General features: G+C 39.9%; 2 protein-coding genes across 2 annotated transcripts in view; one reads left to right on the forward strand and one right to left on the reverse strand.

Annotated features, from left to right (window-relative positions):
- Window positions 1-25,030, reverse strand: part of LOC134215691 (uncharacterized) — a 350,826-nt gene that overhangs the window by 278,642 nt on the left and 47,154 nt on the right. The gene's annotated exons all lie outside the window — the stretch shown is intronic.
- On the forward strand, window positions 10,307-11,539 carry LOC134215690 (uncharacterized). Its single transcript, XM_062694819.1, has 2 exons — window positions 10,307-10,752; window positions 10,821-11,539. Exons 1-2 carry the CDS (start codon window positions 10,372-10,374, stop codon window positions 11,535-11,537), a joined length of 1,098 nt encoding a protein of 365 aa, XP_062550803.1. The 5' UTR covers window positions 10,307-10,371; the 3' UTR covers window positions 11,538-11,539.

The raw sequence follows: 25,030 nt of genomic DNA on the forward strand, positions 1-25,030 counted from the left end.
GATGAAATAGCCAAATTTTACGTTACATGATTGGTGGAATTTCTTTAAGGAAAGTGCCTTTGTATACGCCACGCGAAACCTGATATATATTTTTTCCTCTGTAGTTTTTTGTATATATAAAAAACAATGGTTTTTCGTATGAAAGTGCACATTTTTAGGACCCCCTCCCCCTTTAAGAGTTACGTAATCTTCAAACATTCCCTAATATATGCTAATTAAACATCAATTAAATGTTATTAACTCTTATTTGTGTTAATATATACTTAAAGCACATGATTGGATAAATGCGCACTTTTACCCCACCGGTGGGGTAAGAGTGCGTTATTCACTTGTCTTGCAATAAGGGTTCTACTAAAACGAATCTCAATAATTTCAATATTTTTTACACTGGGTAACATAAAGGAAGAGTATATGAATCATCGACACTGATTTGATATGCAGAAGCTTGCTTCATAAGGGCCACATGATCGATTGAAAACTAAGTGCGTACTCTTGCCCCACTCTACTCTACATTTTACGATGCACGAGAAAGGCATCATCGCCGCTAGGTGGATTAATCTGGGTTTTTTTATGTTTAAACTTGACTCAACGCACACTATGCATGATTTGTTCTATGCGGGGACTTACCTCTGCGCGATATTTCCGCGTAGCCTTCCAAATTTTTCTATTTCTCCGTTATACTCTGTACCGTTCTGTAATGCAATGGGTACTGCAGCCACTACCATTCGACTCCTGGTTTTCTCGTCTGTCAGTCGCTGGCATTTCATAATCCTTTTTGGCTCTTTTATATATTCGCTAGTTCTAGCGGACAATGCACTATCCGACAATAATAGCGCGATATTAGCACAATGTATACAGGAATTATGAGGATTTTCTTGTCTAAATTAAAAATATTTGAAATTTAAAATTCAGTACAAATTATGGAAATAAATAATAATTTCCGTAAAGAAGAAATAAAGGAAATCCTCCAAGATTTAAACGGGAAATTCTTCTTAATTTCCACAAGTTCTTCTGAATTCCCACAATAAATCTCTTTTAATTTCAACAAGAAATTTGACTCGAATAATTTCCATAGGAAATTCTTACGAATGGCGACAAGAAATTTAAATTGTTCTGGCGTTTAATAAATACTTCTCAGACTTTCCATGGTAAATTACTACAGGAAAATCTTCTTAAAAGAAATTCAGATACAAAATAAAATCGGTGGAATTTCAATTGAAGACTCAGTAGAAAATTTAGTGGAAACTTGTTACTCATTTTCGCTAAATTATTCCTTTGGTAATTCTTCTAGAAATATCTTTGGAAATTCTTCCAACATTTTCTTTGAGAATTCTTCTATGAATTTCTCCAAAAAAATCGTTCTGGTATTCTTTCTGTAATTCCTCATGAAGTTCCTCCAGGAATTTGTCCGGAAGTTTGTAACAAGTGTCAGTGTGTGGTCCAAGTTTGGTGAGATTTTCGCGTTTTGTTGTACTCGTTTTAATTGTTTAAAAAATATGAAAACGTTTGTAGTTGTTGAATGTTAAACGATCCAACAGCTCCCACAAACCATGAACGCAGCCAACACTACACTACCCCATGGAAGGACGACAGTGCTACCGCTACTCACCACCAGGGACGCCGAGGAGAACATCGAATGGGCGTCCATGGGGGTGGCGAACTGGGTGGTCAGCATGTGATGGAATTAATGGGCGACAACGGGTCAACGGCCAGAGGCTTGGGGTCAACGATCACGAAGACGACTCATCATTAGCCTGAATAAAGGTTGATTGGAAATGAGATAAAGTTCTTCCAGCAGAATTCCTCCGGAAGTTCCCCCAGAAATACTTCCGAAAGTTCTTCCAGGAATTCCTGCGGAAGCTCCTTCAGGAATCCATTCGCAAGTTCCTCCATGAATTCCTTCGGAAGATTCTCCAAAAATGTTGCCGAAAGATTCTCCAAGAATGCCTTCGGAAGTATACTATGGAATTTTTCTGGTATTTCCTCCAGGATTTCTTTCGGAAATTTCCGCAGAAATACCTCAAGAAGCTCCTCCAAGAATTTATCCAGAACTATCACCAAGATTTCCTCCGGAAGTTTCTTAAGAAATTTCTTCAGTAGTCACACCGGAAATTCCTTAAGTTGTTTCTCAGGAATATCCTTCAGAAATTCATCAGGAAAATCCTTCAGGAATTCCTCCAGAAAATCCCTCCGGAATTTATCCTGAAGCCTACATAAACTTCTTCTTATGGTCTTCCAGGGAAACCTCCTTCCAGCAGTTCCTCCGGAAGTTCCTTCAGAAATTCTTCTGGAAGTTCTTTCAGTAAATCCTTGGAATGTTCTAACAGGAATTCCTCGGGAAATTTCTTCAAGAGTCCTCCAGAAGTAATTAGAACCTCCATCCAGCAGAAATTAGTATGAGTAATACGATGCTCCATCAGGAATTTATCTGGAAGTTGCTCCAAAAATTTATCCGGAAGTTCCTTAAGAAATTTCTCTGGGGTATACTTCCTACAGGGTATACTTTAAAAAGAAATTTGGAAGAATTCCACGTGGAAATTCAGTTAAAAAAATCCGGTGGAGTTTTGATCAAAGACTCAGTAGAAAATCCAGGGGAAACTCGTTATACACTATCTCGTGAAAGTTTTAAAGTAAATTCTCTTGAATTCTAACAATTTGAATTTTAATGCTGAAGACATTTGAAGACATTTTTAAACGACAATAAAGACATTTGAAAATATCATCTGGCATCCCTGCTAACAAGCGTTTACATTAGGCTATTTTCGCGCTAGTATTGTCGGATAGTGCATTGTCCGCTAGAACTAGCACATATTAAAAAACGGCCATCAGCTTCTGGCGGTACTGTTCAGCAACACCTTCAACTGCCAAGAATTGGACATTGAAACGCATCGTTCTGTTAGTGAATTCGTAACGCTGGATAGTCACCTCCGAATTTTTGCAACTACAAGAAGAGGTGTGCGCCGGTTCAAAAATCGTTGACAGCGGCGTTTGTCATAACTTTGGTCAGCAGTGGCGGCGTTTTCGACATCACGCAAAAAGCCATTTCAATTTCAACTGGCGGCGTGAATCAGCGTGGTGATTTTTTATTGCGTTATTTATTGCGGAAGCGTTAGGCACTGCATTGCGATGCCAACGAAATGGATTCGAATGCTAGTGGCTCGTACCTGTTCCAACAGAAAGTAGTACAGGGCGGACTCGATTATCCGGAGTGTTGAAAAAAAATTCACTCTGGATAATCGAACCCTCCGGATAATCGAGCCACTTTTTTTTTACGTAGGACTTACGTCTTTTTTTTTTACTATACTGGGTGTCATTTAGATTTTTGGAAATCCAAAGCGTTACGCTGAAAGGGAAGATTTCGAACGTTACTAGCGCACTTTATGTTTCGATGGATTTTGGAGATTTATATATCAATCGACTCGGGCACTCTCCAGCAATTTGCCAATTTCATTGAAACTTAAGATTATTGACGATAAGCTATTGAAAATTTCAATTCTTGTCAAAGTCAGCAAAAATTTCATATGTAACCAATCCCGTGCATTCCTAACACGGGCATCAGAATGCTGTGTGTCACGGGCATTCGGGTCCAACGCAAGATTATATTTGTGTATAAAAAAAACAGTGCGTGCCTTGTGCGAGTCATTACAATTTGTGACAACAGCGCGTACTGATGGGACTTTCTGCTCGCGCGTTTTTCGTTTCCTGCGCTCGTTCGCTGCGTTTACCTACACAGCATGCAGTTGCCAGCGGGAGAGCTGCCGGTGGGTGGTGTGTCTGCGAATATGAATGAAAGAAGAGGGCGCCTTTCTGATGGTCGGATGCAGTGGTATCGGTTGCGATGGATGCAATCGCCCATCGCATCGCTCGGAGTTCACGGCTAGAGGCCGATGATGACTGAGGCAGCGATGGCAGCGGTGGTGGATGAAGAGGAATAAAAGCGAAATTTGGTCTGCTCATCCACGGAAACTGATTAGTTTAATACTCCACACCACATGATACCGGGATAGGTACGAGTCATGGTATATGACTGACCATATGTTAAGTTGTGCTTGGTACTAAACAGCACATACATATTTAGTAAACTTGGGACTTCGATCAAATTAAATGAAGATGTAGTTCGATTCGTGGTTGGTAAACTAATCGTCTTTATTGTCAATCTTATTGAATAGGAAACTTCTTAATTCTAGTACATCATTATTTCTTCATTATGCTTTCTCTGTCTATGGAGTGAGAAGCTAGGAACAACTATTTACTAATTTACCAATCAGAGAAGCGTAAATCGTAAAGGCAATAACCGATACGTAAACATAGTCATATCGAAAGGGCGTGTTCACTTTGGTTGCGTTGGAGTAGGTCAGTTGTGTAAAAGAAAGAACATAATTGCTCAGCGCTCTAGGCGACATGAAATATGAATCCAAGGGATCGTGAATGAGTCATGTTGTCATTGAAGAAAACCAGCGCCTTGCTCAAGTTACCAGCACTTGTGTGGTATGGGAATCGATAGGTGTAAAGTGACATGACACAGAATTATTCTTGGAAATGTTGTATGTCACCTAAAGGAATTTATTAGTTATGGAACGTTGTGTTCCAGATGAATTCATGGAATTGTTGTATTCCACTTGAGTGAATGTGAAGTAAGCGCATCTGACTTGCGCGTGGGAACATTCTGAAATTGAGCTGCATGTTTGCTCTGTTGGAAAACGACAAGATCTCTAATTTATGATCTTTGAAGATGAAAAGTATATTTAGTATGCTACACATATAAACATGGTTATACATACTATAACAGTTCTGATTCCCCTGCAAAAAATCAACTACACTGATGAAAATAAAATATTGATTAAAATAACTACTTTCATTCATCCGCAGAAGGCATTAGCATTTAAAGATGCACAATCAGCAATAGTGATAATATCCATTTTAGATTACAAAATTTCGCCGTATTACATGTAAATGTAAAAAAAGTCCGCAAAAACAAATTTACAGAAGAATATTTAAATAAACGTTATTTTACACTTTGGTTTCTGAGAAATTATATTATTAAACTTAACTTAGACTAGAAGTTTGGAGCCAAAACATTAAATAATTTTTCGTTGACGTTTTAGCAATACCTCCTCTATTTTAATAGGGTTACTGCTCCTTGACTTGTCTCTTATTGTTGTGATTTTTTTTCAGCAGTAAGCACGTATGTTAGTAAAAAGAAGCATCGAAATTGGTGCTGTATTTCTTTGTTTGGAAAACGGGACAGCTCCCCTAGAATAGCACATTTTGCCCAAGTCTGAAAATTTTATTAATAGAATTTTTAAACTTTAAATACTCTGCCGCTACTCGCATATCAGTCCCATTTCGGTTTTCTTTACTTTCGAGTTAACTCCGTGAATGGTATTCAACTTTATCATACTACCTCATAACATGATAAAAAATTAGACTTTGTTCGGGAGAAATGTGAAAAAATACCAAACCAACCTTGTCCCATATTGAATGTACCCGCATACCAGTCCCATTAAAAATTTACATGAGCTGATTGCTCAAAATTCAATATTTTTTTCATTGATCTGAATCGTTTTACATTAACTCATCAAATGAGGAATGACTCTGCAAAATTTGAACCAAACCGCAAAATGTTTGAATTTATTAGATTTTTTTAAAGTTTTACATGGAAAATGCGTTTTGTAACTTCAATGGCTATTATCTCAGTATGCGAAAAACCAATATGGGACTGATATGAAAGTACCGGCAGGACTATCGTCAATAAGAAATCTATAAATGCCATACATTTGCTTGAGTAAAAAGGGCTTAATAGTTAGAAAGAAAGCAATTTAAATTATGTATTTAATTACTAGTTTTATTTCCAGAAGTTTTGAATTAACAAATTGCTAATTATTCTACACAGCATGGAAGTTGTCGTTTCCAATAATACCTATAACCAATCCAAAAGTTAATAATTAAATGTAAATACGTTACGTTTATACAAGTCCTACGTCTACTCGCGGTTATGTTAAAAACATTACCCATTGCTCGTTTTGTTGCTGAAAATATAACTTTTGTTCAAATCTTTATTACAGTAAAATTAAAGGTTAGAAAATATCCCGTTAGTTCGTGCATGGGTTCTGACGGTGTTGACCACCGTTAGAGATGTGCGCCGATCAGCAAATCGTCGGCGGCTGCATTTGTCATAATTTTGGTCGGCGTCAAGCCGAATACCATCTAGCCACCGCACAGTGGCGAAAATCGTGTTTTAGCGCGTTTATTTAATAGTACATTTATTATGCAATTTAGCGTAACGGTGTCTTCAAGACATTTTATCAGTAAGTTAATGCGCTTCTTTAGATGTATTCAGCTTACCGATCAATCCCCCTAAAAGTGTTATAAAAAAAATATTTTTTCTGCTTCACAACATATAAGGTTTGATTCTTCATGAAAGTTGTAGCAAAAGTTCTCCTGAAAAACCTCGTCGAAGACACCAAGCTCGTAATTCCGTTACTTTTGGAGATTTTTTACGTTTTATGCTAATAACCCCTTAAAAATGGGGTTTTCACCATATCTTTTTCATTTCTATTTCCACATTTTTTGCATGTCCTAAAAAGATTCAGATAATATCAAAATACGCCGGTTGGTGGCTAGTGCGAATGAAAAACTTGAAAAATAAAAAAAAGTTATAACAGTTTTACTGGATATTTTAGTCATATTTGATTTAATTGCTACTTGACAAGGGGCAAACTGTGGCAGTCAATCTCATACGCAGAACAAAGTACAAGTAATGAATTTTGAATTAATACCTGAACTGTTGTAAGCGAATGTTAGGAATGTTTCATCAAAAAACGTTTCCTACTATGCAAAGCAAAATCACAAGGAGTTCATGAATCAGTGCACCATGCGTCTCCATATGCTTGTATGGATTGTATAACATTTCACCGAAAACTATTTCGCGGAATTCATTTTCGCGGTTGAACATTTCGCGGAAAAGCATTTGGCGGTTTGTAACTTTTCGCGGTACGACATTTGGCGGATTGTACCTTTTCGCCGAATGACTTTTGGCGGAATGTACAATTTCGCGGAATGCACCATTTCGCGGAATATTAATAATAATAGCCTTTGCTCATTCAGCATTCCGACATTATTACCTGCGAGGTCTCTAAGCCAAGTTACCATTTTGTTTTGCATTCGTTTAACACGAGATTAACGAAACTATCCTTCAGCATAGGCTTGCTTTGCAGTCACGCATCTTCCCGCACGGCTAAGGAACGCCTCCCAGAATATTTAGAAGTAGTTTTCAAAATTTCAGTTGCCCCTTATACTGCATAGATCGCATATTTGTAACATTTGCATTTTTATTGATTTTGTAAATCGTTTGTCAATCCTTCCCACAAACTCAATCATTTCCAGCTTACCACAGATAAGCAAGATAGTAAAGCCTATTTTCCTGTTGTGGGATTAGCATTAGATGCAGTAAATTAAGATTCCTTAACAATTCACAGGCTTTTTACAAAATGAACAAAAATGCGAGTGTTACTAATATGCGATCATGGGCAGTATACCGGGCAGATACATCCATTTAAAGAAGACGTTACCCCTCCTTTCGCCTTATACCGGGCAGATGCGTTCATCTAAAGAAGGCATTATCAATTCCTTTCGCCTTATACCGGGCAGATGCATCCATTTAAAGAAGACGTTACCCATCCCTTCGCCTTATACCGGACAGACGCATTCTTTTAGAAAAAGCCTTATCAACTTCTTTCGCCTTATACCGAGCAGCTGTATCCATTTAAAGAAGGCGTTACCCCTGTCTTCGCCTTATACCGGGCAGATGCATTCTTTAAAAAAAGGCATTATCAACTCCTTTTGCCTTATACCGGGCAGACGCGTTCATTTAAAGAAGGCATTACCAACTCCTTTCGCCATATACCTGGTAAATGCATCCATTTAAAGAAGACATTATCAACTTCTTTCGCCTTATACCGGGCAGACGCATTCTTTTAAAGAAGGCATTACCAACTCCTTTCGCAGATGCATCTATTTAAAGAAGGCGTTACCCCTCCCTTCGCCTTATACCTATATACTCCTTTTAAAGAAGGCATTATCAACTCCTTTCGCCTTATACCGGGCAGAAGCATCCATTTAAAGAAGGCGTTACCCTTCCCTTCGCCTTATACCGGAAAGACGTGTTCCTTGAAAGAAAACATTAGCAACTCCTTTCGCCTTATAACGGGCGGTAGATACGGTCGAGTCGAATCCGTACCCGATGGGTTCGGGTTTGAAAAATTACTACAATATCGGGTTCGGGTCGGGTACGGGTTTGAGTAATGAAATACTGCAAATTATTTTATTCAGTTTTGTTAATTGTGAGGCTAGTTTGTTGTTTGGGCTTACATTTTTTTTCAATTTTAAGAGAACCAGAAAATATCTAGTTTGAATTTTTCGGGGAAAAATTGTGTGCGGGCTAAAATAATTAAATTATGTCGGGTTCGAATCGAAATTCTCGGGAACGGGTCGGGTTCGGATTTGCATTAAATGCAAAAAAATGCTCGGATTTCATGTAATTAAGCAGAATCGGTTATTATTTGAATGATAATTATTCTAACTGAATTCCGCCAAATGGCATTCCGCGGAATGACTTTCGGTGAAAAGGTACATTCCGCGAAATGTCTTTCGGAAAAAGGTGCATTCCGCGAAATGTGTTTCGTTGAGTTGATACATTCCGCGAAATGTCGTACCTCGAGAAAAAATTCCGCGAAATGGTTTTCGGCGAAATAGTATACAACCGCTTGTATGCTTATCAGGGATTGAATCCTAAAGAGAATGAACAAGTCTCTCACTTATCATCTCTGTATACATATAGGGGAACGGTTCGGCACTTCATCCCATAGCTCATATTTCGATCCCATCAAAAACAAAGCAATGAAAAGGAATTTGGTTTGTTTCTTATTTTTGTGATTTTTTTACCAGTGAGCACGCATGTTAGCCAAAAGAAGCGACGAGATTGGTGCTGTATTTCTTTGTCTTGCGATGAGATGAATATATGTTCAGTGAGATGGGAAACGGAACAGTTCCCCTACGATATGTAGCATACCGCGAGAGACTTTTTTCGCAAGCTGTCATGATAGAGTATTGATTCGGGAAGCTATACCTCATAATAAATTTCTTTTAGAAAGCTCCAAATGCGAGGAGCACTGGCTCTGATGTTGCATTTCAACTTTTTCTACACAGCTGTGCAGTAACCAACACGAAATGAGCGAAAACAAAGCTTAAATCACCATTTTTCTGTGGGGGCTGCCTATCCGATTCTGTTTTTTCGCACTTGTATACAAGTTTGATAAATTTGTTATCATGGCTTGCTATGATTCGGAACAGTTTTTGCCTCTCTTTTATCGTTGTTCGTTATCTATTGAGAGCGATTTCTGCAAACTCTGATGCTTATACGTCGAACATGTACAAAGCTTGTTGACATAAGAAGCAATAGATCTCCAAAAGTTAAGAAATTACGAACTTGGTGTCTTCGACTAAAAGGCTGAAAATGGCATTTGCCATATGGACAGCAATATAATCTCATTCGGCTAAATAACCCTTTCTGCTAAATGAGTGTAGTATACATGATTGTGATCAGTAGGCTTAGTGAAGGATCGCTAATAAAGTGTCATTCAGATCAGACCGCACAGTCAAATAGAACGTGTTTTATTTCGACTGTTACATTGGCGACGAGCGGGAGTTCAAAACCTGAAGCGGAAGTTGGAGCCGTGAAGCAAGGAAGTGCAAATATCGGAAAGTACGGAGGTCGGATACCAGACAAGTCGTCTTTGATCAACGATTGAAGCATTTGAGAAGACGCAGAGATCATTGGAATGTCCCGTGTAAGTAAATAAATTTCATGAAACAATAATTCCTAGTAGTTGAAAATATCTGTGTAGATTTTCTAAGGATTCATTCTACAACAAGATTCTATAGTTGGTTGAAGATCAGAACGGTCCATCCGTTTGATTCTCTGATGAGACTCCGGTCTATCAGCTATCAGAACGATCCGTTCGTTTGATTTTTTATAGTTGAGGCGATCTGTTCGCTTGACTTTCCTAGATGGGACTCCGGTCCATTTACAATCAGAACGATCCGTTCGTTTGATTCAGAAAGATGGAGCTTAAAAGTTCATCGATTTCCAGAGCGATCCGTTCGTATGGAAAAGAGAATTTGTGAATCAACCGTTTCTATGGGAATCTAGTTGTTTGATAAAAAGTAATGAAGTTAGACTTCAATATTTCACCATTTGTGGAAAATGGCGATGGTCACACAAGCACCAGATGGGAGGCCTGGAAAGACCAATTTCTAGCGTATTTGGCTCTCAAGTCCGTTGAAGATCATGATGAAAAATTCAAAGCTTTCATGTGTTTCGGCGGTACTGATGTTAGGAAAATCGCCCAAACCGCTAAATTTGGAAAATCACATTTGTTGGATAATTCATTTCGCGCGGCGATGGAAGTGTTGGATGAGTATTATTCACCCAGGATGTCTCTACGGTACGAAAGATTTCGATTCCGTCAAATGATATTCAATCCTCACGAGAAGTTGGATCATTTTGTAATTCGTTTACGATCGCAAGCGGCATTATGCAAGTTTGAAGATCAGTTGGATGAGATGATAATGGATCAAATCGTTTTTGCTACCGAAAGCGATGATAAATTACGTGCAAAATACTTGGAGTATGATAGATCTTTAGATGACATGCTGAAGGTTGGCCGTACATACGAATCGGTCAAAGTTCAGGTATATATTTATATATAATATATGCTTATTTATCTAACATAAATAAAAAAAAAATTTGGGAAATTTAGGTTCAAGAATTACGTAACAAATCTTCAACTGATTCTGTAGATGTTTCTGTATGCGAAATCACGAACAAAAAGTTTAAGTGCAATCGATGTTCAGGAAATCATTCAGGCAACGATTCCAAATGTCCTGCCCGTACTGAAACATGTCGTCTATGTGGGAAATTTGGACATTTTGCAAGATGCTGTATGTCGAACAAAAAGAACTCCCTGAATGTGAATCGGAAGCACAAGTCTGATGTTCATCCATTCAAAACTCAAAATCTACATTCACCACTCAGGAAACAGAAGTTTATTCGAGAAGTAGATGATGTCACAGAAAAGATTGAAATTCGTGAATTATTCCATCTTGGTGGAAAACGGTTCGTTGCTATCGATGTTGGAGGAGTGGAGATAAAGTTCATTGTGGACACGGGAGCAGATGAGGATGTGCTGAGCATTGAAGATTGGAAAAGGCTGAAACAAATTGGATTCAATGGATTCGACGTTCGGAAGGGAAGCAATAAGATTTTCAAAGCGTATGGCAGTAACAAACCGTTGACTGTTCTTGGAGAAATCGATGTTAAAGTCAAGTATGGTGGACATTGTTGTAATACCACGTTATTCGTTATTCAAGGCGGCAAATGTTCGTTGCTGTCTGGTAAATCATCTGAGAAACTAGGAATAGTTCAGTTTCTACATGCAGTTTCGCAAACTTCTTTTCCCGCTATTAAAGGTAATTAATATTGTTGACATAGTATACGTAATGAAAACAAAAAATATATATATACTTATGTGCTGTTAGATTGTTATGCATCGATCAAAATAGACAAATCTATCTCACCAGTGAGGCAAACATTACGTCGTATACCTATCCCATTAGAAGAGCTTGCTCTTTTAAAATTAAAGGAATTAGAGAGTCAAGATATAATTGAGAGAGTGAATGAAGCTTCTGAATGGGTATCTCCTATGCTCATAAAACGTAAAAGCGCTAATGAGGTTGTAGATTTAAATCACGAACGTTCCATATTATTTAATGCTTTATTTTGGAAATTTAAGGTGAGAGTCATAATTGATTTGAGAGAAGCAAACAAAGCTATAATTCGTGAAGTTCATCCCCTGCCAACGATGGAGCAAATGGTTTGTCGACTAAAAGGCAGTAAATTTTTCACAAAGTTTGATATCAAGCAAGCTTTTCACCAACTTGTATTACGAGAAGATTGTCGGTATATAACGACGTTTATTTCTCCACTCGGACTTATGCGATACAAACGTCTAGTTTTTGGATTATCTGCTGCGCCCGAATTGTTTCAAAAATGTATAGAAACAATTTTATGTGATTTTCCATGGCTAATTGTCTTTATAGATGACATTATGATTTATGCACCAGACATACAAACACTTAAAATTCGGACTGCACTTGTCAAGGAACGTTTGAGAGATAGAAACGTAATGCTCAATGAAAGTAAAACAGTTGAATGTGTCGAAGAATTAGAATTTTTGGGATATCATCTATCGGAAAAAGGAGTTCAAGTTTCGAATTCAAAGTTGGAAGCGATTACTAAATTTCGTCAACCCAAGTCTGCCGAAGAAGTCAGAAGCTTTCTTGGGTTAATAACTTTTGTTAATCAATATATACCTCATTTATCTACAATTGCGAAACCTCTAAATACGTTGACCAAGAAAGGCATGCCTTTCCAGTGGTCAGATGGTCACCAACTAGCTTTTGAAGAACTAAAAACAATACTTGCGAGGAACGAAACACTTGCATACTTTTACACAAGTTTAGAAACATTTGTTATGGCTGATGCAAGTCCTGTTGGACTAGGAGCTGTTCTGTTCCAGAAGGATAAAGATGGAATTTTTCGTATTATCAGTTATGCATCCAAAACGCTGTCTGACGTTGAAAGACGATATGCACAAATTGAACGGGAAGCACTTGCTCTAGTTTGGGCCGTAGAGAAGTACCATTATTATTTGTATGGAAAATTCTTTTGGCTCATTACGGACCACAAACCTCTTGTTACCATATTTGGTGATAGAGCTAAACCATGTGCTAGGATAGAGAGGTGGATATTGAGGTTAATGTCTTACAATTACAAAGTCATATATCATCCGGGAAAAGCAAACATTGCCGATCCATTTTCGAGATTGTGCCAAGAAGGTGTAGTTTGTATGGAAAGTTTTGATGAGGAAGCTGAACGAATAATACGGATTGTCTCTTCGGATGTTTGTCCCGTAGCTCTTACCCAAACAGAAATAATCGATGCTACTAAGAGTGACATCGAATTAACTGAGTTGATCAACTGGCTGCCATACCCAACGAAAAGATGGCCCAAGACATTGTATCGATATAAAACTGTCTCAAAAGATTTGTCTTCCGACGGAAGCATGATTTTGAAAAATAATAAGATCATTATTCCAAAGTCACTGCAGAAACGTGTCCTAGAGTTAGCTCACGAACCACATCTTGGGATAATTGCAATGAAGAAACGATTAAAGGGAAAAGTTTGGTGGAGCCGGATTGACGCTATGGTTGAAGAATTTGTTAGTACATGTCAAGGATGCTTATTGGTTTCTGAATGTTCAACGGAACCAATGACACGTATACCTATGCCATCAGGTCCATGGAAAAAATTAGCAATGGATTTTACCGAAGTGACAAATGGTTTACATCTTCTAGTGGTCGTTGATTATTTTTCAAGGTATCCAGAAATAGAAATAATGTCATCGACAACTGCTAGTAATACTATTTTCAAACTAAGAACTATTTTTGCAAGGTTTGGTTTTCCGGATGAGATAGTTTGCGATAACGGACCACCTTTTCGTTCAGAAGAATTTAGTAAATTTTGTAACGTATCTGGAATTACCATTAACTATTCTGTACCGTACGCACCGTTTCAAAATGGTTTAGTGGAACGATTTAACAGAACTTTGCTAAAAACAGTCAAGATTAGCGCAGCAATGGGAAGAGATTGGAGATCAGATCTTCAAAACTTTTTAATGGCATACCGATCTACACCACATTCTGTCACAAACATTGAACCGGCGAAGCTTCTTCTTGGACGTAAAATTCGGGATAAAATACCAGCGCCAAATGGCATTGACATTCAATGTTCCCACGACGAAATCAAACAAACTGATCAAGAAAGAAAAGAAAAAGGAAAAATTGTGGGAGATAACAGAAGGAAAGCTAAGCAATCAAATATTGACGTGGGTGATCAAGTAGTTATCAAAAACTTCATCAAACGTAACAAGCTATCAACAAATTTCAATCCGCAACCCTACGTGGTTTTAAGAAGAAAAGGGACAAGACTAACCGTGAAGCACACAGAAACCGGAGCTGAATTGGACAGACATGTTAATCATGCAAAGAAACTCAAGTCGGCAAATCCGTTCGAGGACCTGAATGTTCAAGTTAATGACAGACCAGAAACAGGACCTATACGAACTCGTTCTAGTAAGAGGAGTACAAAGAAGCCTGATTATTTGAGTGATTATGCATTATATAGATGTACACAAAAATAGTTTACAATAATTATGTTCAATTTAAAACAAGGAAGAGATGTAGTATACATGATTGTGATCAGTAGGCTTAGTGAAGGATCGCTAATAAAGTGTCATTCAGATCAGACCGCACAGTCAAATAGAACGTGTTTTATTTCGACTGTTACAATGAGCATTTCGACCAAGCGATATTTTTGGGCCAGATGAACTATTCGGCCAAACGAATTTTTCTGCAATATGAGCAGTTTGCCCAGACAATACTTTCGCCCTTATTACCATTTTGGTCAAATAACATTTTCGACCAGAAATTCTTTGGGCTTTAATAGGAAATCCTTAAGATTTTCCAAAGAAAATTTAATAAAATTTCCAAAGGGAATTCTTTAACCTTTCCACAAGAAATTGTTCCAAATTGGCACGGGTATTTTTTTTAATGTTCATTGGAAATTATTCGGATTTTTTTGGAAAGAGCACCTAAATTTTCCATAAATTCCACGGTAAGCGATTCACAATTTTTAACGGAAATTTAATCAGGATTTGAACTACAGTTCTTTCGACATTTCGAAAGCAATTCTTTAGATTTCGACGAAAAATTCTTCGGAATTTCCATTGAAAGTTCTTCTTAGTTTTTATGGAAAGCTTTTTCGAAATTTCAATGGAAAAATTGTATGGAATTTTCAAAAGAAATCCTCTGGAATTTCAATTTTGTTTTGGGAATATAAACCGGGAAATTATACGGAAATTTCACTGGTTCTTCGGAGTTTCCACGGTAAATTCTGCGACCCATCGCAAAAATGTCGGCGGCAGCATGATGCCATAAACAGTTACACACCTCTAACAACCGTGTGCTCCTCCGGAAGATCTGGAAGATCCCACAAAAAGGCAAATCTGCGAATTTCATCGAAAAAGCACCAGGATTTTATAAATGCATTTGTGTTCATATTCTGAGTATGGATTTGATGTTGTGACCTAAACATGTTTACTATTACCCTCCGGAAGATCCGGAAAATGCCAAGATATTAAATATAATTGCAATGAGTATGGAGCTGGTGTTGTAATTCTATGGAGCTGGTGGTTAGCCATTTTTTTCATATAAATATTCCAGAGGAGCATTTGGTGGCATGAGTCCCAATACCCAAACCCGTACTCAGAATGAACTTAAAATATTTCTGAAAAAAACGGTACTTTGAAATGAAGTTCATGAATTTTTCATCTTTATGAGTGTTTGATTTTGGATCCCTTAGAAAAGCGAGAAAGGCACTATCACCACTAGGTGGCTTTTTGATATAAGTCTGGCACATATTAGGAACGTTACGACTGCGTTTGCCTTGATTTTGTGTTATGTTGTGCCAAACACGACCATTTTTTTTGTATGATGGGTAAACATATGACTCCGGATAATGACGCCAGATAATGTCCGAATATGGTTTTCCGGGGGAACTGATTAGACTGATACGTGCAACGCTGGATGGCTCGGAATCAAGTATTCGGATTGCAGACGGAGTGTCAACCTCGTCTGTGACCTTAAACGGATTGAAGTAGGGTGGTGCGAATTTATTGTTCTGGCGTGCAGAGCTACGGCTCTATCATCACACGGTCGCATATGCTCCTAAGCTTTTCGGACGACATAGAGCTCATTGAAATCGATCGCAGAGCAGTAGTGGAGGCTTTTGTCCCACTGAAGATGAAGACGGCGAGGATATGCTAGATAGCTAAGGTAGTGCTTGATGGGGAGGCGTTTGAAGTTGATGGAGTATTTGTTTACCTTGGAACGCTGCTGCTGCTGCGAATAGAACCTTCTATGGATTGCGTGACCAGCTTAGGCCCCGCATTATGCAGGCGGAAATGAAATTTGCTCTATACAAAACTCTGATTCTACCAGTGGCCCTTTATGGACATGAAGCATGGACGTTGTCGGGGTCTTCGAGTATAATACTCGGAGAGAAACTAGAAAATGGTGTGTGGCGTAGATGCATGAATCATGAGCTGTATCAGGTATACAAAGGAGAAAATATCGTGATTCGTATAGAATACGGCAGACTTCAGTGGGCTGGTCACTTAGTGAGAATTTCGGAAGAAAGAATAGCGAAAACAATATTCAACAGAGAACCAGATAAAAGTCGGCGACTTCGTGGAAGGCCCCGAACACGCTGGCTGCACGCGGTGGAATCGGACCTGAAGACCCTAAACGTTCGGGGAAACTGGAGGAACTTCGCCCAAGATCGACGCTTACGGAGCTCTAAAATACGCCAGGCATAGGTTATCGACGCTGTAGCCAACCAGGTATCCAAGTAGGTAGTATGAGAGATGATAGATTCTTCAGAAGCTATGCTCTTTTCCGGAAGCTATATCTAAGATGGCAGCCCGATCCCGGTAGATAGGGAACCTTGGGTCAATAACCTACTGTATCCGAAACTTCAATTTGTTCGAGAATCCGACAATGAAAGAATACGGACTGATTTTTGGCAACGACTCTTAGCGCGAAACAACGGACACGAATAGTTACATGGAACGTTTCAACCCTAGCCCAGCAGGGTAAATTGGCACAACTTAGTTGCCAGATTTACAACAGGGGTCCAAAACCTTACTGTAATCCAATGTTAAGGCGCAACCGATGGTGCCGTTCTGCAAGACAAAGGGAATTTCTACAGCCAACTCAATTCCGCCGTAGATAGAATTCCGAACGATGACATCAAGACCGGACTACTACTTCTTCTAGTTCTTCTTCTTCTTTCTCTGCTTCTTCTGTTTCTTCTTCTTCTTCTTTTTCAATGGCGCTAGATTCCAACAGGAACTAGGCCTGCTTTTCAACTTCAACAATATGGAAGTGAACTTCCTAATGGGGTCTCCCCATTCGGCCGGTGGTTCCACCTACCTTTCGAGGAGTTACCCCACTCGCATTGCCATCTGGTAACCGAAGTCAACGTGATGCGTTCGTAGGATCTTCTGGTGACACGTAGCTCGAAACACTCCTCGTCTTCATGGATAACAATCCCGACTTACATCATGCCTGTTATCACGCAGGATGCATCGTATGATATCCAGTTTCCGCAATTTACGCACATGCCCAGCACGAGCCGATGCATAGATCATCATCAATAATGCCGCCTCAGCTATCGAAGCCCTCTTACATGCATAGTCGACATGACTGCGGAAAGTCAGCTTGTCGTTTAACATGACCCCGAGGAGCTGTTCGCGCCCAAAGCGAACGTAATTGAATGTTTGTCCCAAGTTAACAATCCTAAAATTCGAGTCGACCGCGGGTGTTTCGGTCCTCTTTCTACTAGAACGACAATGTTTTTGAAAATGAACACGCAGTTTTTACCCAAAGGGTTGATAGCTTGCATGCTTAACCTGCGAAATCCCGTTAGCGGAAGGCTCCGTTATGAATTGGACACCAGTAGCGAAAGTGAAGAAGAAGAAGCCCATCCAGAACGAGTTGATAATGATGATGTTTACCTGCCAAAATAACGGGAATACAAGACGCGCGCTGATTGGTTGGCCAATCAGGAAGCAGAGATGAATCAAAATTTTGTATATAAGAAAAGTGCATTAGCTTATAAAACATAACCGCTAAGTGGACGTAGGACTTGACTTGACCATGCCTTTAAGATACATAATATGTCCAAATTTCTCACATCAACTATTTTGGATAAATAATCGGCGTTGCATACCATTCCTTGGCAAAATCTTCTCATCAAACCGACACAGAAATCAAATCTACCTCGAACAAGAATCATCAAAAAAAAATTCAGGAAGTATCTGTCCGGTCACGAAATATTAGCCTCGACAGTGGACCTTCCCACTGAAGGACTGCCTGAAATAAACCACAAGTTGGCTCAGCAGGGGATGTAGACTGTATCTCAGCCCTTCCACTGAAGAGCCTTCTAATCCGTGCGATAGCGACTGAAGGACAACATTATTTCTAACTCTTAGAGCCTTGAAAAGGCTGTTTGCTTCGGCTAAGTGCAAAAAGTAAGAAAACGATCTTTCCAAATAACCGCGAATTTCTAGTGATGGTATAAAAAAGACTGAATGCTCTGCGAGCGAATGCACTTTTCTTTTATACCTTATTTTGAATCTTCTCTGCTTCCCATTTGGTGGCCAATCAGCTAGTGTCTTGTATCCCGCTTCTTTGTCAGCCAAAGCGTCATCATCATCAACGCGTTCGAGAAGAGCTTCTTCTTTTTTACGCTTGTTGCTCGCTGCTGCCCGAATAAAAAATACAGTAGAATAACAATATAATTTATTGTAACACTACAATTAATAACATTAAATTGACAATAGATCATATTGTGAATGAAACTATAGAAATACATTAGAATGCATTGTTATGAACCATTTACTCAAATGTAAATGAAGTTTTCGCAATAGAATGTACGGGTTGTTAAGTATCGTAACTATACAAAATCTGAGATTCTTCCATACATATTTTTTCGTCACACAATAGAGTGTATGGTTAATATATTGTTGAAATATCCGTACCAAACTGTTCAAAATACAATGGATTGTATTGTATTCGTATAGTAAACCAATACGATTTTGATTTCTCAGTTGTGACAGCTTTACTGTTCAACAATGTAATTTAAAGGGAAAAAATGCATATATGGCGCTATGAGGCAAATATTGTTAAATAGTTTTTATGCAATGTAAAGAAACGTTTCAAAAGTTATCAATATGAACCTTATGTACTAAAACGTTTCAAAAACAATTGCAAGTATTGTTACATTAGAGAAATATGTTGATGTATTGTATCCTTAGTGTTGATACAATCTGTGCAACCATCAAGAAACAATGTATCCTATTGTATACCGTACATTGTATGGTAATTCAATTGTTTACACTATTGAACCAATAGTACATTTTTATCCGGGTGGCGTCTATTTCCTAACGGGACTTTTCGCTAGATACAGGCCAATAAGCCGGGCAAGCGAGCTTAGAATTGCAGTTCAGGTGAGAAGTACGTGTTCTTTTCTGAGACAACATTGTTAGTAGTAGATTGAAGGAAACACCCGGATATGGGATTTTGGATGATAAGATTTAGAATTGGTAACATGGGACGATCATTCAGTCACGTTCGCTTTGTGTGCGGTCAGTATCAAACAATGTTTATCTACATATTTTTTTATCAATGCCAAAAATTCAAACAATTGATGAAAAATCGATTGATAGTTTATTAATGTTTGAGCTGTTATCGGTGTTTTTTTTTATCCAAATAAGATTATGTGAGAGATTTGGATATCTTATGAATCTTTAAAGGCATGGTCAAGCGAAGTCCTTCGTCCACTTCGCGGTTAAATCAGAAAAATTATCTACTGTTAGTTTTGACGCTATTTATGAAAATCACGCATACAATTTTATCTCTAGAATATTGGAGTTGGCACCCAAGTACAATTTCTATCCCGAAGGCTATTGAAAGCATTGATATTGATCTCTATTATTGGCTCTCTGAAGAACCGTTTGTTTTTTGGACATACATGCTGCATCATGTGGCTTTTCTTCAGCCTGTCTCGGCTCAGCACCGATGCCGGCCGGTCTCGGCTCGACTCTGCTGCTGCTGCTGGTATCTGCTCAGCATTGCTGCTTTGTCGGGTCTGTAGGGTGGACTGCTGATGTACTGGCTAGGTTTCGGCTGATGATGGTCGCTTCGATGGTGTCGAGCCGAAAAAGCGGTCGGTGCAGACTTCATTCCCTGCTAAAAGGTGTGAGTTGAAAGTTGTCCCGGTCAGAATGAAAGGAAAAAATCGCGTTGCGCTATTTTATGGCTTCTCGGCAGACCCAGCGGCTGCTAATTCGCTGGTTTTTTTTTTAATCTTTCGTTTATTTGGAAGGCTCAAACTAATTCGCTGGTGTCTGCACCAATCAGAACGTGGCAATGGAATGATGCAAGAATTATGCGGTACCCATATTTATAGGTTCCCTTGATCTCAATGTTTTTCATTGTAAACAGTTTCATGCCTATTGAAAAAAGTTTTTCGGGTCTTATCAAGCATGGACATGGAAGGCATACTTGAAATCTGTCAATTGAGGGGCTTACCGCAGAAATTCGTCCACTGAGACAAACGCTATTAACGTTTAAAATCTTTCAACACAGCGTAACGCGGTCGATTTGAATATTTTGAAATGACACCCGGTATAGTAAAGAGAGACGTAAGTCCTACGTCAATACATCGCTTTTTAGTAGAAGTTTTCTCTTTATTGGACGAAACAACTCGAATCCACGAGCGATCCGCATCCTGTGTGTTTGACATTTTCTACTCGTTATTTTCCCTAGCGCGCGAGAGGACATGCCACTAGAGCATACACCGGCGAAAGGCGAGAATCCAAAGGCCAAGGACATCAAGACCTTGGTGTTCGATACTAAAGTTCGTTCTGTCACCCTGCACTACATTCCTGGGCTAATGCGTTGAGCGAATGGCTGAGAGTGTTTGAACACCCCATTCTTTCCCAGCAAGGCAGCCTAAATCAAACACTATTGGAGTTGGGTGGGATCTTTAAGAGAGATTGAGTGTAGGTGAGATCGACTACGTCACCGATAAATTGGATTTTGATCACCATATCCCTAGCTTTAAGATTTATCCATATTAGTAGCTGTAAAGCTCTCAAGACAAGCGGTTGTGCTATAAATGTTATATGTCTGTAAATATAAGCGGTTAATTGTAATAAATTATAGAACAAAATGGACTGTTAAGTGTAAAATATTGTGTTAAATGTATTAAAATACGGACGAGCAAGGAAACCCCTCCCCCTCTCAATGGATTTAAGAGATGATATACAGCAAGGCTACCAAGGGCCCTTCCGAGGTCAGGAACAATCCAATTACGTGTTGGGGCTGCGCGAAGGGAACTCCCCAACACTTGGTGTCCTTGCGGGGCCACGTAAAGGCTCAAACTACCAGGATCAGAAAGAAACTGGATGAAGTTGATGAAGCTGGATCCGAAACACCCATGACAATGCTTGCAATGAATTCGAAAAAGCTGGAACACTTCTACAACGAATACTGCAGCCATCACGAGAACATCATTGCTGCTGGAGTGATTGACACCCGAACGCTGAGCCAGAAGAACTACGCGCACGCGTGGAAAATGGGTTTGAAAAAGGAGTTGTTGACGGTAACCCCCTACGTCTTATGTTAGACGAGCTCCAGGCCTCTAGCGCTCACCCAACAAACATTGGAAGTGAGTGAAGCGCTTATATGACCAAAATAGTCTTGTTCACCAAAAAAACTAGCTTATCCAACTAAAATTGTTTGATAGGATCCAATCCGCCACCGTGATGATCGAATACGCTGCGATCAGTTCTACCTCAGGAATTGGCTCCTCGTAGGCCCGCACGGTTATGTCATCGGCGAAGGCACCCGGAGGGAACATGAGTCTCAGCACCCCGTCGTACATAAGGTTCCATAGTATCATAAACCCGATCCTCCGGAGCATATTCGGTAATATAATCGCTACTTTAACCGGCGTATAACGTATAACAACGAGGTCTTGTCCGATCCCACCCAGGTCGTAGCCGATGTGAGAGACATGATGTATTTTATCGCCGCTACTGTTCCTCATCGTAATCGACGATATTCTGGTTGGTGCGATTGACCGTGAACTAAACCGCCGGAAAATGCATACGAGGATATTGTGTTGCAACATTGAATGGTATACCAACCAGTACTATTAACCTCATGACAAACTTCGCGATGTTACACAATAAAATCAACTATAATATAAAGCATTCAACGGCAAACGTAAAGACAAAATTAGTACCTTGTCATACGGTCACTAGCTATGAATTTAAAAAAAAAACTCAAACCACCGGTATATTCCAATAGACGTTGGATGCCTGTGCAGACAAGAAAATATAAGGGATATAACTACATAATGCATAACAACCACTTCCTTAGTCTGATAGGCAGTCTATCGTACCTACCGACCGATAGACTCCCGGCCGGATGTGTCAGCAAACGTGTCCATCCTTGCACAAAAATCTTTCTGTCCTGCACTGCGTAACGGAACTGACAAGAGAGAAGCAAAAATTGTTTTGCGGTATTTCCACAACTAACCTGCACTACCAACCAGTTCTGCCAGTCAACATATAGATTGCAGAGTGGTACGGATTGCTTGCAACCTGGGCTGCATTGGACATGTTCGTAAATAAAGACTCGCCCGTCACTGGCAATTAGCCTGGCAGAAAATCATTCCTTAATGTCAACTTATCAACCTGTCGTTTTCTGGCGCAGAAAATATGCGAAATTTATGAAAATGGACTGCTGCATCTCTGTGAATTCAGTAAAATCGCAGCATTACGAAATTGCATCAAAACCTTCATAAATCTAGATAGGTAGGGTAACCGTACCCTTATTGGAGGTAGCACCAATAGTGGAGGTAGTGGGGTTTTAATGAGATTTATCATATTTATACACTTTACGGTGTATAGCAGCACTACGAGGAACATCTGAATGGCGCTGAGAGTACAGGCAATGAAAGTCAAGGCAGCGGAGGAGATGACTACGTCAGTTCAGCGGACGATGGAAGCCAACCAGCCCCCACCTTGAGGGAAGTTAAGGATGCCATTCAACAGCTAAAGACCAATAAAGCAGCTGGTAAGGATGGTATCGGAGCTGAGCTCATCAAGATGGGCCCGGAAAAGCTGGCCACTTGCCTGCACAAACTGATAGTCAGAATCTGGGAAAACGAACAGCTACCGGAGGAGTGGAAGGAAGGGGTTATATGCCCCATCTACAAGAAAGGCGACAAACTGGAGTGTGAGAACTTTCGAGCGATCACCATCCTTAATGCCGCCTACAAAGTGATATCCCAGATCATCTTCCGTCGTCTGTCACCATTAGTGAACGAGTTCGTGGGAAGTTATCAAGCCGGCTTCGTTGACGGCCGCTCGACAACGGAACAGATCTTTACTGTACGGCAAATCCTTCAAAAATGCCGTGAATACCAGGTCCCAACGCACCATCTGTTCGTTGATTTCAAGGCGGCATACGACAGTATAGACCGCGTAGAGCTATGGAAAATTATGGACGAGAACAGCTTCCCTGGAAAGCTCACCAGACTGATCAAAGCAACGGTGGATGGTGTGCAAAACTGTGTGAAGATCTCGGGCGAACACTCCAGTTCGTTCGAATCGCGCCGGGGACTAAGACAAGGTGATGGACTTTCGTGCCTGTTGTTCAACATTGCGCTAGAAGGTGTCATGCGGAGAGCCGGGTGTAACAGCCGGGGTACGATTTTCAACAGATCCAGTCAATTTATTTGCTTCGCGGATGACATGGACATTGTCGGCCGAACATTTGCAAAGGTGGCAGAACTGTACACCCGCCTGAAACGTGAAGCAACAAAAGTTGGACTGGTGGTGAATGCGTCAAAGACAAAGTACATGCTTGTGGGTGGAACCGAGCGCGACAGGGTCCGCCTGGGAAGCAGTGTTACGATAGACGGGGATACCTTCGAAGTGGTCGAGGAATTCGTCTACCTCGGATCCTTGCTAACGGCTGACAACAACGTTAGTCGTGAAATACGAAGGCGCATCATTTGTGGAAGTCGGGCCTACTACGGGCTTCAGAAGAAACTGCGGTCGAAAAGATTCGCCACCGCACCAAATGTGTCATGTACAAGACGTTAATAAGACCGGTAGTCCTCTACGGACATGAAACATGGACAATGCTCGAGGAGGACTTGCAAGCACTCGGAGTATTCGAGAGACGGGTGCTTAGGACCATCTTTGGCGGTGTACAAGAAGACGGTGTGTGGCGGCGAAGAATGAACCATGAGCTCGCCCAGCTCTACGGCGAACCCAGTATCCAGAAGGTAGCTAAAGCCGGAAGGGTACGATGGGCAGGGCATGTTGCAAGAATGCCGGACAGCAACCCTGCAAAGATGGTGTTCGCTTCCGATCCGGCAGGTACGAGACGACGTGGAGCGCAGCGAGCGAGATGGGCAGACCAGGTGCAGAACGACTTGGCGAGCGTGGGGCGTATTCGAGGATGGAGAGATGCGGCCTCGAACCGTGTATTGTGGCGTCAAATTGTTGATTCAGTGTTATCTGTATAGATGTAGACTAAATAAATGAAATGAAAAATGAACACTTTACGGTGGTTTCAGTTGATGCGTCGTGCTTTAAATATCCTGTTGAATGCAACTTATCCTAATATTTTGCTTGGAAAACTATTGAAAACAATTATTTTCCTTAACAAAATTGACTCCCTTGCACCTATAGTGGTGCAACTGTACCAATAGTGGCGAGTCTCATAAGAAACCAATGGATAGCACCACTATGGGAACCAAAATTAATTTTTACCGCCACTAAAGGAACAGTGTACCCATAGTGGTGCAAGCAATATTTGGTAAATGTTGATGTTAAATGACATCTATCTCATTTTTGTTAGCATATTTATTAGTTTATCTATTGATTAAGATATTAAAGCTGTAAATTTCCCATATTTATCAATTTTTAAAAAATATTTTCTTTTGTCGTTCTACTAATACCTCCACTATTGGTACCGTTACCCTACATATATTTAACGGGTTTTAAATTTGAATGCACTTTCAGAACTTGGAATAATGACAAATTTTATTGATGACCAGAAGGTTTTCAAAACGGCAATAGGAAAAGTAACTAAAGTCGAGCGATAAAAATTTACCAGCTAGGGTAAAACGGCCTATTATGGAGGGGTTAAGCACCGCGTCCAAAGTTGATATCGAAAAATCTTTAAAAATGAGCTGTTTATC

This window comes from Armigeres subalbatus, chromosome 2, assembly GCF_024139115.2.
Source record: "Armigeres subalbatus isolate Guangzhou_Male chromosome 2, GZ_Asu_2, whole genome shotgun sequence".
Lineage (NCBI taxonomy): Eukaryota > Metazoa > Arthropoda > Insecta > Diptera > Culicidae > Armigeres > Armigeres subalbatus.

Bases quoted from the DNA above. Each gene is read 5' to 3' on its own strand.
- LOC134215690 (XM_062694819.1), top strand. From the start codon at position 10,372: ATGTGTTTCGGCGGTACTGATGTTAGGAAAATCGCCCAAACCGCTAAA. The intron at 10,753-10,820 runs GTATATATTTAT...TGGGAAATTTAG, and splicing joins ACGAATCGGTCAAAGTTCAG to GTTCAAGAATTACGTAACAA.